Raw genomic sequence first — 13,733 nt, 5'->3', positions numbered from 1 at the left:
CCCCCCAATACCACAGATTGAAGCTGGGTGTTATCTGAGTATACTTTTATAAGTGTATTTGTGTCCTGCAACAAAATTGCCTCTTTTGCTGCGTTTACTCTGCTACACACAGTGCCAAACTCACTGGCCAATATTTTGTACAACTGGTGTGATAGACCAGTGGCCCCCCAATACCACATATTGAAGTGGGGTGTTATCTGAGTATACTTTTATAAGTGTATTTGTGTCCTGCAACAATATTGCCTCTTTTGCTGTGTTAACTCTGATACACACAGTGCCAAACTCACTGGCCAATTTTTTAAACAACTGGTGTCATAAACCAGTGGCCCCCCAATACCACATATTGAAGTGGGGTGTTATCTGAGTATACTTTCATAAGTGTATTTGTGTCCTGCAATAATATTGCCTCTTTTGCTGCGTTGACTCTGATACACACAGTGCCAAACTCACTGGCCAATTTTTTGAACAACTGTGTGATAGACCAATGGCCCCCCAATACCACATATTGAAGTGGAGTGTTATTTAACAGTATACTTTACTAAGAGTGTATTTTAACCCTGCAAAATTTTGGCCTCTTTTGCTGCGTTAACTGTGCTACACACAGTGACAACAGTTACTGGCCAATTATTTGTAGAACTGGTGTGATAAACCTGTGGCCCCCCAATACCACAGATTGAAGCGGGGTGTTATCTGAGTATTCTTTTATAAGTGTATTTGTGTCCTGCAACAATATTGCCTCTTTTGCTGCGTTAACTCTGATACACTCAGTGCCAAACTCACTGGCCAATTTTTTGAACAACTGGTGTGATAGACCAGTGGCCCCCCAATACCACATATTGAAGTGGAGTGTTAGTTAACAGTATACTTTTCTAAGAGTGTATTTTAGTCCTGCAAAAATGTGGCCTCTTTTGCTGCATTAACTGTGCTAACACACAGTGACAACAGTTACTGGCCAATTATTTGTAGAACTGGTGTGATAAACCAGTGGCCCCCCAATACCACAGATTGAAGCGGGGTGTTATCTGAGTATACTTTTATAAGTGTATTTGTGTTCTGCAACAATATTGCCTCTTTTGCTGCATTTACTCTGCTACACACAGTGCTAAACTCACTGTCCAATTTTTTGTACAACTGGTGTGATAGACCAGTGGCCCCCCAATAACACATATTGAAGTGCGTGTTATCTGAGTATACTTTTATAAGTGTATTTGTGTTCTGCAGCAATATTGCCTCTTTTTCTGCGTTAACTCTGATACACACAGTGCCAAACTCACTGGCCAATTATTTGTAGAACTGGTGTGATAAACCTGTGGCCCCCCAATACCACAGATTGAAGCGGGTGTTATATACCTTTTTCCAGATATATACTGTGATTCTCTAGAGACTTTTGTCACAGGGTAATTTAAAAAATTACAGGCAGAGGAAGAGGCAGGCCCTTACGCAGGGGTGGTAGGGATAGGGCAGGAGCCAAAGTGTGAAGTTTCAGAAGGTGCGTTCGATTACGTCAAAGGACGCACCAGACTTGGTTGAGTGGCTCACTTAGCCTTCCTCTTCTGCACCCTCCTCCTCCTCTCTATCTGCACCCTATTCACTCTCTGCTGTGTGCACCCCCAAAGATACCACCACCACCTCCACCACCATATACCCTCCGATTGAGTCACTGGAATTATTTTCCGATCCATCACAAGACATTTGCGATGCGCAGCCATTGTTGGCATCGGATCAGAAAGAGGAGGTAGCAACAGCCGCCACTCAGCAGTCTGATGACAGTACCCAGATCAGCCCAAGGAGGTTGGTCCCCGCTGTTTCTGCCTACTCCGAGATCTCGAATATTAGTGGTGAGGAAGGTGTTGTGGATGATGACGTGTCTATGGACGTCACGTGGGTGGCCACAAGAGAGGAAGAGGAGGGGAGTTTAGAGGGAAAGACGGACCAGCAGATAGGGAGGAGAGGCAGGCGGAACATTGCACAAGAGGTACAAAGCAAACTGCAAATGTATCAGGAGCGAGCCATCAACCATGTACAGTCACATCTGGCACTCCCAGGACGCCGGAACATGGATCCACAGTGTGGGCTTTTTTTAATGTGTCCGCTGCTGACAACAGTGTTGCCATCTGCAGCCTTTGCAGTCAACGCATAAGTCGCGGTAAGCCCAACACTCACCTAGGGACGACCTTAAAAAGGCACCTGAACTCCCATCACCGAGCCCAGTGGGAGCAACACCGTCAGAACCCACAAAGCCACACTCCAGGCTCTCACCGTCCAGCCTCTTCTCCTTCTCCTCTCTCCTCACAATTATCCTCCACTCCACCTTCCATGATGCCATCGTCAACATGGTTCTGGAAAAAGGCAGGCTTCTGTGGCCCAAATGTTGGAGCGGAAAAAAATGATGACGCCGGATAACCCTCTTGCCCAATGTTTGACTGCTGGCTTGAAGGACTGATAGCGCGCCAACTACTGCCATATTAACTGGTGGACTCTGAGGCCTTTCGTAAATTTGTGGCCATTGGAACACCACAATGGAAGGTCCCAGGCAGGAAATATTTCTCGCAGAAGGGCATTCCAGAGCTGTATGGCCATGTTCAGCGGCAAGTGAATATATCTCTGGCATACAGGGTTGGTGCCAAGATACATCTGACCACAGACACATGGTCTAGCAAACACGGGCAGGGAAGGTATATCACTTTTACTGCCCACTGGGTGAACCTTCTGATGGCCGTCAAGCATGTAACCTGTGGCACCCGTGTAGATTTGGTTGTACCGCTACGGATTGCATGCAGGCCTGCCTCTTCTTCTCCTCCTCCAACATCCTCCCTCTCCTCCTCGGCTGACTCCTCCTTTTCCGCTATTACCGTCTCTTCCGCTGCGCTGCCCAAGACCCCCAGAACCTATTCCACATGCCAGGTGAGACATTGCCATGCTGTGCTGCGTCTGTTTTGCCTGGAAGCCAAGAGCCACACTGGTCCTGCACTCCTTTCAGCTTTGCGTTCAGAGGCAGATCAGTGGCTGACACTGCTCAATTTGACAGTTGGTAAAGTGGTGTGCGACAACGGTGCCAATCTGCTGAGCACGCTGAAACAGGGCAAAATAACACACGTGCCATGCATGGCACACGCCCTGAACATGGTCGTGCAGCAAATCGTTGCCAAATACCTTGGGGTCCAGGACGTCTTGCGGCAGGCCAGGAAAATCTCGGGCCATTTCAGAAGATCTTACACAGCCATGGCTTGCCTTGCTGACATTCAGCGGCGACACAACCTGCCCGTCAGGCGTCTTATTTGTGACTGCCCGACGCGATGGAACTTAACGTTACATATGCTTGATAGGTTGCTCCAGCAGAAATGTGCAGTTACCGACTATCTGTACGAACTCTGCGGCAGGACAGGTTCTGGGGAGATTGTGTTTTTTTCCCTTCGCCAGTGGCTTCTCATGCGGAACACATGCAGATTTCTGCGGCCATTCAAACCATCACCAAACTGGTCAGTCACGGCCAGGGTGCCATCAGTGACATCGTAGCTTACGCCTTCTTTCTGGAGCATGCATTGCGTCATGCCATTGATCAAGCCGTCGAGGAGCAGGAGCAGGAAGATGAGGAAGTCGCAATGTTGGATGAATTCCCAGGGGGTGCTACTCCATCTGAGACAAGTCAAAAACAGGAGTCTAAAGAGGAGTCAGAGGAGGATGGTGCTGGGGCGGATGAGGAGGAGCAAGAAGAGCATGCTTTAAACCTTTCTGGGATCCCTGGTGTTATCCGTGGATGGGGGGGAGGAGAACGAGGACAACATTATCCTGGATGATGAGCTGGAGCCAGGCCACTACACCGCTTCCAGTTTAGTGCGAATTGGGGCCTTCATGCTCCAGTGTTTTAAGGGGGACCCCCATATGAAAGCATAAAGAGCAAGGACCAGTACTGGGTGGCAACGTACTTAGACCCCCGGAACAAACAAAACATGGTGGAAATGTTACCAGCTGGCAGAGGAATTTCCAGTCACAGAGAGACAGTTGCGGGTAGCAATCCAACAGCGCCTGCAAAAAGAGGGCGGTTTGAAGATGTCTTGGTCATTTCAGTTATGAGATCCTTCTTTCAGCCGACCCATCGACAGCTGTACTCTGGATCCAGCATCAGGGAACGCCTAGACCGACAGGTGTCCGACTACATCGGGTTAACGGCCGATGTGGACGCTCTGAGGAGTGATGAACCCCTGGACTACTGGGTGGGTAGGCTTGACCTCTGGCCAGAGCTTGCAAAATTTGCAATGGAACTGTTGTCTTGCCCCCCATCCAGTGTCCTGTCTGAAAGGACGTTCAGTGCAGCAGGGGGGATCGTGACCGATAAGCGCACTTGCCTAGCTCATGACAGTGTAGACTACCTCACATTTATAAAAATGAATGAGGCATGGATCTATGAGGAATTCAACACATGTGACCAGTAGACCATGTTTCATTGAAATTCCTCATGACAGGCCACAAATATCCGCCAGACCGCCATATACCCAGATACAATTCCTGGTCCTTGTCTTCGCTAAATACAGCGGCATAAAAGGCATTTCATGTCCATTGAATGCCTAATTTTTGGAGCCTTTCATGGCCGACAATTATTTTTTCTGTCAATGCCTAATGAACCTTTAGCCACAGAATACTACATTCTTAGCTGTCAGGTAAACCCATGTGGGCTAATTTTTGCGGCCTATACTGGCCGAAACTTACTTCTTTATCCTGTGAATGCCTAATGTACCTCTAGCCACCAAATACTGCATTCTTAGCTGTCAGGTAAACCCATGTGGGCTAATTTTTTGGGCCTATACTGGCTGACACTTACTTCTATATCCTGTGAATGCCTAATGTACCTCCAGACACCAAATACAACGTTCTTTGCTATCAGGTAAACCCATGTAGGCTAATTTTTGGGGCCAATACTGGCCGACACTTATTTTTTATCCTGTGAATGCCTAATGTACCTGCAGCCACAGAATACAACGTTCTTTGCTGTCAGGTAAACCCATGTGGGCTAATTTTTGGGGCCTATACTGGCCGACACTTACTTCTTTATCCTGTGAATGCCTAATGTACCTCCAGCCACCAAATACTACGATCTTAGCTGTCAGGTAAACCCATGCGGGCTAATTTTTGGGGCCTATACTGGCCGACACTTATTTCTTTATCCTGTGAATGCCTAATGTACCTCCAGCCACAGAATACAATGTTCTTTGCTATCAGGAAAACCCATGTGGGCTAATTTTTGGGGCCTATACTGGCCGACACTTACTTCTGTATCCTGTGAAAGCCTAATGAACCTTCAGCCACAGAAAACTATGTTCTTAGCTGTCAGGTAAACCCATGTGGGCTAATTTTTGGGGCCTGGAATGGCCGACACTTACTTCTGTATCCTGTGAATGCCTAATGAACCTTCAGCCACAGAATACTACGTTCTTAGCTGTCAGGTAAACCCATGTGGGCTAATTTTTGGTTCCTGTAGTGGCCGACACTTACTTCTGTATTCTGTGAATGCCTGATGTACCTCCAGCCACAGAATACAACGTTCTTAGCTGTCAGGTAAACCTATGTGGGCTAATTTTTGGGGCCTATACTGGCCGACACTTACTTCTGTATCCTGTAAATGCCTAATGAACCTTCAGCCACAGAATACTATGTTCTTAGCTGTCAAGTAAATCCATGTGGGCTAATTTTTGGGTCCAAAAGGCCGACACTTACTTCTGTATCCTATGAATGCCTAATGAACCTTCAGCCACAGAATACTACGTTTTTAGCTGTCAGGTAAACCCATGTGGGCTAATTTTTGGGGCCTATAGTGGCCGACACTTACTTGTGTATCCTGTGAATGCCTAATGAACCTTCAGCCACAGAATACTACATTCTTAGCTGTCAGGTAAACCCATGTGGGCTAATTTTTGGGGCCTATACTGACCGACACTTACTTCTTTATCCTGTAAATGCCTAATGAACCTTCAGCCACAGAATACTATGTTCTTAGCTGTCAAGTAAATCCATGTGGGCTAATGTTTGGGTCCAAAAGGCCGACACTTACTTCTGTATCCTATGAATGCCTAATGAACCTTCAGCCACAGAATACTACGTTTTTAGCTGTCAGGTAAACCCATGTGGGCTAATTTTTGGGGCCTATAGTGGCCGACACTTACTTGTGTATCCTGTGAATGCCTAATGAACCTTCAGCCACAGAATACTACATTCTTAGCTGTCAGGTAAACCCATGTGGGCTAATTTTTGGGGCCTCTACTGGCCGACACTTACTTCTTTATCCTGCGAATGCCTAATGTACCTCCAGCCACCAAATACTACGTTCTTAGCTGTCAGGTAAACCCATGTGGGCTAATTTTTGGGGCCTATACTGACCGACACTTACTTCTTTATCCTGTGAAAGCCTAATGTACCTCCAGCCACAGAATACAATGTTCTTAGCTGTCAGGAAAACACATGTGGGATAATTTTTGGGGACTGTACTGGCCGACGCTTACTTCTTTATCCGGTGAATGCCTAATTTTTCAGACTGGAATTGAAAATCAATGGGTCTGTAAACGTTCCAAATTGTGGAATGGATGAGGACCCATTTTACAGATGTGTGAATGGACCCTATATGTATTTGACATGTATTTTCCAGCTGCTGTCAGTTCTGGCTGATTTATGAAAAAAAAAATACATTTTTTTGCTGAAAAAAAAAATAAAAAAAATTTAGGGCAACTTTTCCAATTGCAATACTTCTTTATGACATTGTCCATGTGGTGGGACTATTTGTGCACAGCTAGTAAGTCTTTTGTGGCTGCAAATATGACCTAAAGGTTTTTAAAGTTTGCCTCCCATTAAAGTCAATGGGGCCCGCCACGAACTTGCGGTTCGCGGACATTTGAGAAAATTTGCGGCTGACGTTCGCAAACTCCCCCGGCCGATGTTTGTCCATCACTACTATTCTATGCTCTGAAAGCAATAATATTAAAATGAAAACAACCAGAGGTACCATCCGTAAATTTCTGGAAGACGTTAGTCAACGTTGCTATCCCACGTTACAAACTTACATATCACTCTCGCGGTTGCCCAACTAAATTCTACAAAATATGGAATGTTTTGCTAGAGTCCTCTACAATTAATGCCCCCCCCCCCCAATAATTCTAAGCAACATGGTTAGATTCTCTTTGCTATCATTAGGCCATTGTCCCACCTGGTTCATATTATTGTCCTTACATTGCCAAAAAAGAAATTCTAGCTCTGGTACACATACCCATCCTTGCTTCAACATCCTACGAATAGGAAGTATTATCCTTCTGGAGAGCATGAGCAGTTTTGTGTGTTCAGGGTTTAGGCATTGTGACCTTGTTCTTAGGTCTCAATCTATGTTTTACACCTTATGTTTTATGTTTCTGTACTTTTATATTCCCTGAGCTGGGGAATGCCCTGAGGCATCCCCAGTAACTTTTTTCTACTTATGAAAAATAATAAAAAAAATTTACAAAAAAAGAAACCTGTAGTGATGCTCTATGAATCCTTTGTTATGGGTCAGTGCACCCTGTATAAGTTTGTTTGCCATAAAGCAAAAAGTACCTTCTAAGAACTGTCTCCATTAGGCGAAATTGAGTGATGAATAGGGCCTGAATAATTTTTTTCTACAAGGATCCTCTGCGGTCATGACCATCACTTAACTTTTCACACTGTACAAGTAAAAAAAAATTATTCAAAGTATATCATCTTATTATAACTATTGAACAATTATTATAGGCCTTGTTCTTTAACATTCTTTTTTTTGTCCTTTAGGTAAACCTTTTGAAAAACAGGTTTTTTATAGCGCTCCCCCCAATATTACCTTCAGTATGTTATTTGGGAGACGTTTTGACTATGATGACCCAACCTTTAAGAAAATGACTGAAATAATAGATGATGTTGTTAAACTTACTGGAAGTCCTTCAGCCAAGGTATGAAAATCCTAGTTTACAGACTAGGCAATCCTGTTTTTATGCCGGAAGTTATTATGACCCCAGCATGCACCTGCAATTTCCATTTCCAATTCTCCCACCATACCTCTGCTGCTGGATGATGATAGTGATGTTAGGAGGAGTTTTCTAAAGCTAGCACGTCATTCCCTACTACTGTGCTAGCATCTGTGACTCCCACAGGGAACTACAGTTCCATATGCCTCCAATTGGGCTGAGCCAATTCTGCATATTACATGCCTAGCTCTCAAGCTACTATCATGTCCTCTTGGCATGTGTTTTGAAAAGACTCAGCAGTGTGGGGCTTAGGCCGGACATAGGCAGACTGACTGTAAGGAGAGTGGGTTGAGACCTTGCGTGTCTTCTATGATGACAGACACGCTAGGACTGTCCAAAGAATGAATGCAAAGATTTTAGCAATATTCCCAATGATATGGTGCCATGCTGTAGGCCGATCGAGAACGGTATAGTGCAACAGGGCACAGCACAACAATTTGCAGACATAGGAACTTTTAGCTGCAACTGGAACAGGTAAATTTCTCAATATCTTTGCATCTATATGAAAAACAAAGAAAGGTATATTTTGCATGTTATAGAGTTTTAATTATCTATTGACTTTAGGATTTTGACAATAGCTCTACTTTAAGCTGTATATTTCCCTTAAATCCAAATACTGTAAGCTCTCATTTAATGGGTATGTAAACCCCAACAATGAATTTGCACTGTTTTAGCCTGTTATATATACAATTGAAAAGGATTATATATTTTCAATAAGTGCAAAAAAAAAATACCTGTTACTCTGGTGAGAGGTCCAACTAACCCATAAATGCCTGTACACTGTGCCTGTGCTGCACTGAAATCGCAAGGAGTCTTCTCACCCACACATAGGTTACCTCTGTAAATTACAGAACACTTGACTCTTATGTAGATCCAGAAAGGGGGGGGGGGGGTAATTTGTAGACCAACCCAGGAGCAAACAGCAAAGGACATGAAAAATTTTACTGGCAGGATCAACAGGAGAAAGGCCTGGGAAAAAAGACGCATTATATTACTTTTCAGTTCTTGGGTTAACCACTTAAGCCCCAGCCCTATTTCGGACACTTTTTGTTTACAAGTTAAAACCAGTATTTTTTCCTAGAAAACTACTTAGAACCCCCAAACATTATATATATATATTTTTTTTAGCAAAGACTCTGGAGAATAAAATGCCGGTCATTGCAATATTTTTTGTCACGCGGTATTTGCGCAGCGGTCTTTAAAACGCCATTTTTTGGGAAAAATTTTAAAAAATCACATTTCACTGCATTTAAAAAATACTAAACAGTAAAGTTAGCCCATTTTTTTATATATATATATTGTGAAAGATGATGTCACACCGAGTAAATAGATACCCAACATGTTATGGTTTAAAATTGCGCCTCCCCCCCGTGGGATGGCAACAAACTACGGTCAATAGAGATCTCAATAGGCGACGCTTTAAATTTTTTTAACGGTTACCAGTTTAGAGTTAGAGTGTAGCTCTTTTTTTTTAATTATTGCCCACGCTCTGGCGATCGCGGCGATACCTCACATGTGTGGTTTGAACAGCGATTTCATTTGCGGCTCGACTTCTGTATACGTTTTTTTTGTGCGCGAGCTAACGGTGACGGGGCAGCTAAAATTTATTTATTTTTTTCCTATTTATTTATTTTTTTTTTTTACTTTATTACAGGTTTTTTTTAAAAAAAAAAAAATCTGATCACTTTTATTGCTGTCACAAGCAATGTAAACATCCCTTGTGACACCAATATGCAGTGACAGGTACTCTTTATGGAGGCATCGAGGGTCTAAAAGACCCTAGACCCCTCCACTACACTTCCATGTATGCAAAACGCCGAAAATGGCATTTTTGCATACAGCCGTTTTTTAAATTTGCCACCTTTTGCAGCACAGTAACCCAGAAGTGACGTCATGGACGCCGCCTCAGGGTTACTTCATCGAAGACCCGATCAAAGCCGTTTCCGGCTTTGATCGGGACCCCATCCAGCCAGCGGACGTGCCGGTGGGAGCCCCGAGCAAAGTCACGGAAGGCGACGGGAGGGAGGGGGGACGTCCCCTCCCGCTCACCCGAGTAACGATCGAGCGGCTCCCGAGCCGCATCGGTCGTTACTGACGGAAAGCCGACCGTCGTCTGTAAACCACGGTTCTGGGATGGTGCCTCTAGCTAGAGGCATCATCCCGGTATACTACCGCAAAGTTTGCCGATGTAGTCCTACGTCACTTTTAAGATCTAGGAACATATTAAACCTTGTCCACAGTTCATAGTGCAGCATCCAAAACACAATTTTTCTGGTTGGTGGCTGCACTGACAAGCAGTTAAACAAAAAGGAAGGGGCTAATTTTGCTTAAAAACAAAGAGATGGAAGTATTACACCGGTTTCAAGACACTATATATATATATATAGGACAAGAATAAGCTGCAGATTGGTGGGAAATCACCTGGACTGTATGTTTAATTGCTAGTTAGAAGACTAGCAAAGCTCATCAACCATTCAATGTATCTAGTAATTTATATTGTACCTCATCCTACCATACATTGGCTGATTTTACACTTCTGCAGACCGTGGCAATTATTTTGGAGCTTGCCAGAAGTCTTGCCAGTTCCCTAACATTTGAGCTGCAGGGAAGTTTGCCTCACTTATTGAAAAATGACTGTTAAAAGCTATGAACAAATTACTGTTAAAAGCTATGAACAATGTCAGATCTATATGAATTTGCTTAAAACTAAATATATTGTTCTGCTACTGCATCTAAAGAAGGCTGCCATACACACAAACCCGCTTTGCTTATACAGTGTAAACATTGGTGAAAACATTGCAGCTACCAAGTGCATTTTTTATATTAATTGCTGTATTCATTTATCTGCAGTACTACAATGTGTTTCCAATACTAAAACACTTCTTGAAAACTCCTGGCCTTGTTTTAAAGAGAATTGATGAACTTAATGAAATTTTGCTTGTGCTTTTTAAACAAGCACAAGAGTCTAAATGTGAAGACGTTTTCAGGACTTACAGTGAAGCATTCCTACAAAAGCAAGAAAGGGTAAGCATCATCAATTACAAATACAGAATGGTTTGTTTCTCTTAAAATGAAACCTAAGCTGTGGAAACTGTGTACAAAAAAAAGGCAAAGGTCTAGTGATCAGTATTGCCTGAAGCCTCTCTGCATCTGTGTAGCTGTTGCTCTTCTAATGACTGGTGGCCTGATGATTGATGAGGGACTTTAGCAAGAAGCAGCAGAAGAGGTGAAAAAAGCTGAGATTCACAGAGTATATGAAGCAGAAGCATGAAAAAGGTTGTTCACAGGTTCTCAGTTACAGTTTCCTCTCCAGCAAGGAGAACAGTGAGTGGCACAGTGGTGACATCACTAAATCGTACCAAATTTCATCAAAAGTCACAGGCAGCTGTGCCACTCACACAGCAGATATAGGGCTATAGAACACAAAGTGTTCTGCTGTTTTCAGAAGGAAATACAGGTAAAAGATTTTTAAGGGTACTGCCGGTACTGGGTATTTTTATTATTTTAATTTATTTTAATTTATTTATTATTTATTTATTTTTTTGGCGGCATTTAATCACCGCTGGGTTTTATTTTTTATATTTTGCTAAATAAACAAGAAAAGACTGAAAATTTTGAAAAAAAAATATTTTTTCACAGTTTCTGTTATAACATTTTGCAAATAAGTAATATTTCTACGTCACTGATGTGTGCTAATGAGGCTACACTGATGGGCACTGATATGCTGCACTGATGGGCACTGATGGGCACTGATGAGGATTAACTGATGAGGCTACAATGAGATGCGGCAATTGGTGGACACTGATAGGCAGCACTGATGAGGAGGCACTGGTATGCAGCACTGATGGGCACTGATGTAAAGCACTGATGGGCACTGATGTGCAGCACTAATGGGCACTGATAGGCAGTACTTAAGGGGCTGCACTCATAATCAGGGCACTGATGATCGGTGCCCTGAATATCAGTGTAAATGATACACTCTCCTCATGCTGTGACAGCGTGTGAGGAAAAGCATGCAAAAAACCCTACAGGTTTTTTGGGCCTGCTATTATATACTTTGTACTTTTTTGTCTTCGATACTTAGAGATGGGGACAGAAATTCTGATGTTTGTCTTTGACTTCTGTTTTATTGGCCAGACCCTTTTTGTCGCATCTGGTTCTGTAATTGTACTGATTGTTATTTCAATGAAAAATCTTTTACTAAAAACTTTTGAAAGTAAGAATGCCAAAAACCAACAAGTTTTTGACACAGCTGATCACATAGTAAAGGGCCGCTGTGATTAGCTCTTGACCCCGATCAGTAAAAAAAAATGTTAAGGTTAAGTACTGTAGATGCTCACTTTTACTAAAAAGATACTTACCAGCCCAGAGATCTAGCATCACCTGGGCCAGTTCCTCACCCGTCTGTGGATCCCCAATGCCTACATTTTGCTTGTGGGAAGCAGGCTGTGACTCTCTAGTGTTTCACAGCTGGCTTCCCACTGCTGCACATGCACAAGATGTGCTGTGCTTTCACAATTGTCCAGCAGTCTCCTGGCAGTCTCCTGGCACATGTGACGTGTCCCAGAAGGTTGCAGGTGAGGAAGGGGGCGAACTTCCAAAGAGAGCAGAGCAGAAACGGGAGCGGGTACCTGTCGGAAATAGGTACTGGCTCCCTGAAAGAAAAAAAATGTTCCCAATAGAGTGAAGTTCAGCTTTAAGAACACTGACAGATTTAATAAGTGAAGCAAAGCAATGTACATGGTTCAATACCCTTTAATGACCATTTTTAGTTGGCCTATAAGTGAAATCTGAATAGCTGCTATGGGTTACTGCCCTCTGTTCATCTCCCTTGCTCCCTGCATTACATTATTAACCATTTGAGTCCCCAGGCCTATTTCTCTTTAATTTTTCCTTTAGTCCCAGAGAGTTTTAAGCTCCATTTTGCTGATGTCTTTATATCTATTAGGATTTGTAGGCTACAAGAACATATAATTCATTGTTTTTTCAGGACAGATGGGGTGTTATTTTGCTAGCAAATCCGAATACATATATTTGTATTCCTTGTTTTATATGCTTAGGTAATAAATAATAAAAAAAAAAAATAGAAAACATTTATGAAACAGGGAAGGTGACATTTTCCAAACTATCAATTTAATATGTGCACCAGAAAGATTTACCTGCAATGAAAGTTAGGAGAATGCTATATCTGCAGCTTTATAAATATGTTTTATGTTGGAGATTCGTTATCACAAAGCACTATGGAAATCTTGATGATAAAAAGGTCATAAATATGTATGTAGCAGCCTGAAGACAGGTCAAAGGTAAAATCCAGCATTTTTTCAAAGAGGATAAAATAAAGTTTCAGTAGTGTATTTAGGTTTACTTATCCAAAAAGTAATATAAAATTGTATTGCAAGCTGCTGCTAGAGTGGACTGACTGCACAGTATGCTCAACAATGTCACCAGACTCCACCCAACTTTTTTTGGCATTTAAGATGTGTTCAAGAGCTGTCTATATAGTGCCTCTGATTTTAATTCTGGCCTGGTTAGGCAGTCTGTCCCACTTAGTGAATTTGCTGAAACCTGGTATCCTAGAATGCCATTTTCCATGTATTTCCTTTGTGAAAACAAAGGGGTTACTATATATAATATGCAAACCAATTATACCCATGCATACCCTTGAACATTCAAAAAAAGATAATATTCATGTTTATATTGTGACTCTACTTGCCTTGT

The 13,733-nt window shown here is 42.8% G+C and overlaps 1 protein-coding gene across 1 annotated transcript in view; it reads left to right on the top strand.

The window, feature by feature from the left end:
- The window catches only part of LOC309558806 (cytochrome P450 2W1-like), a 50,614-nt gene that overhangs the window by 25,297 nt on the left and 11,584 nt on the right, over window positions 1-13,733 (top strand). The window contains exons 4-5 of the mRNA XM_082261867.1: window positions 7,783-7,940; window positions 10,866-11,039. Of these exons, the coding sequence (XP_082117993.1) occupies window positions 7,783-7,940; window positions 10,866-11,039 (332 nt within the window). The remainder of the gene's footprint in view (window positions 1-7,782; window positions 7,941-10,865; window positions 11,040-13,733) is intronic.

Source organism: Pelophylax lessonae, assembly GCF_965119305.1.
Source record: "Pelophylax lessonae genome assembly, chromosome: 6".
NCBI lineage: Eukaryota > Metazoa > Chordata > Amphibia > Anura > Ranidae > Pelophylax > Pelophylax lessonae.
Note: the sequence above shows the minus strand (reverse complement) of the source record. Positions and strands in the feature narration are given on the sequence as shown.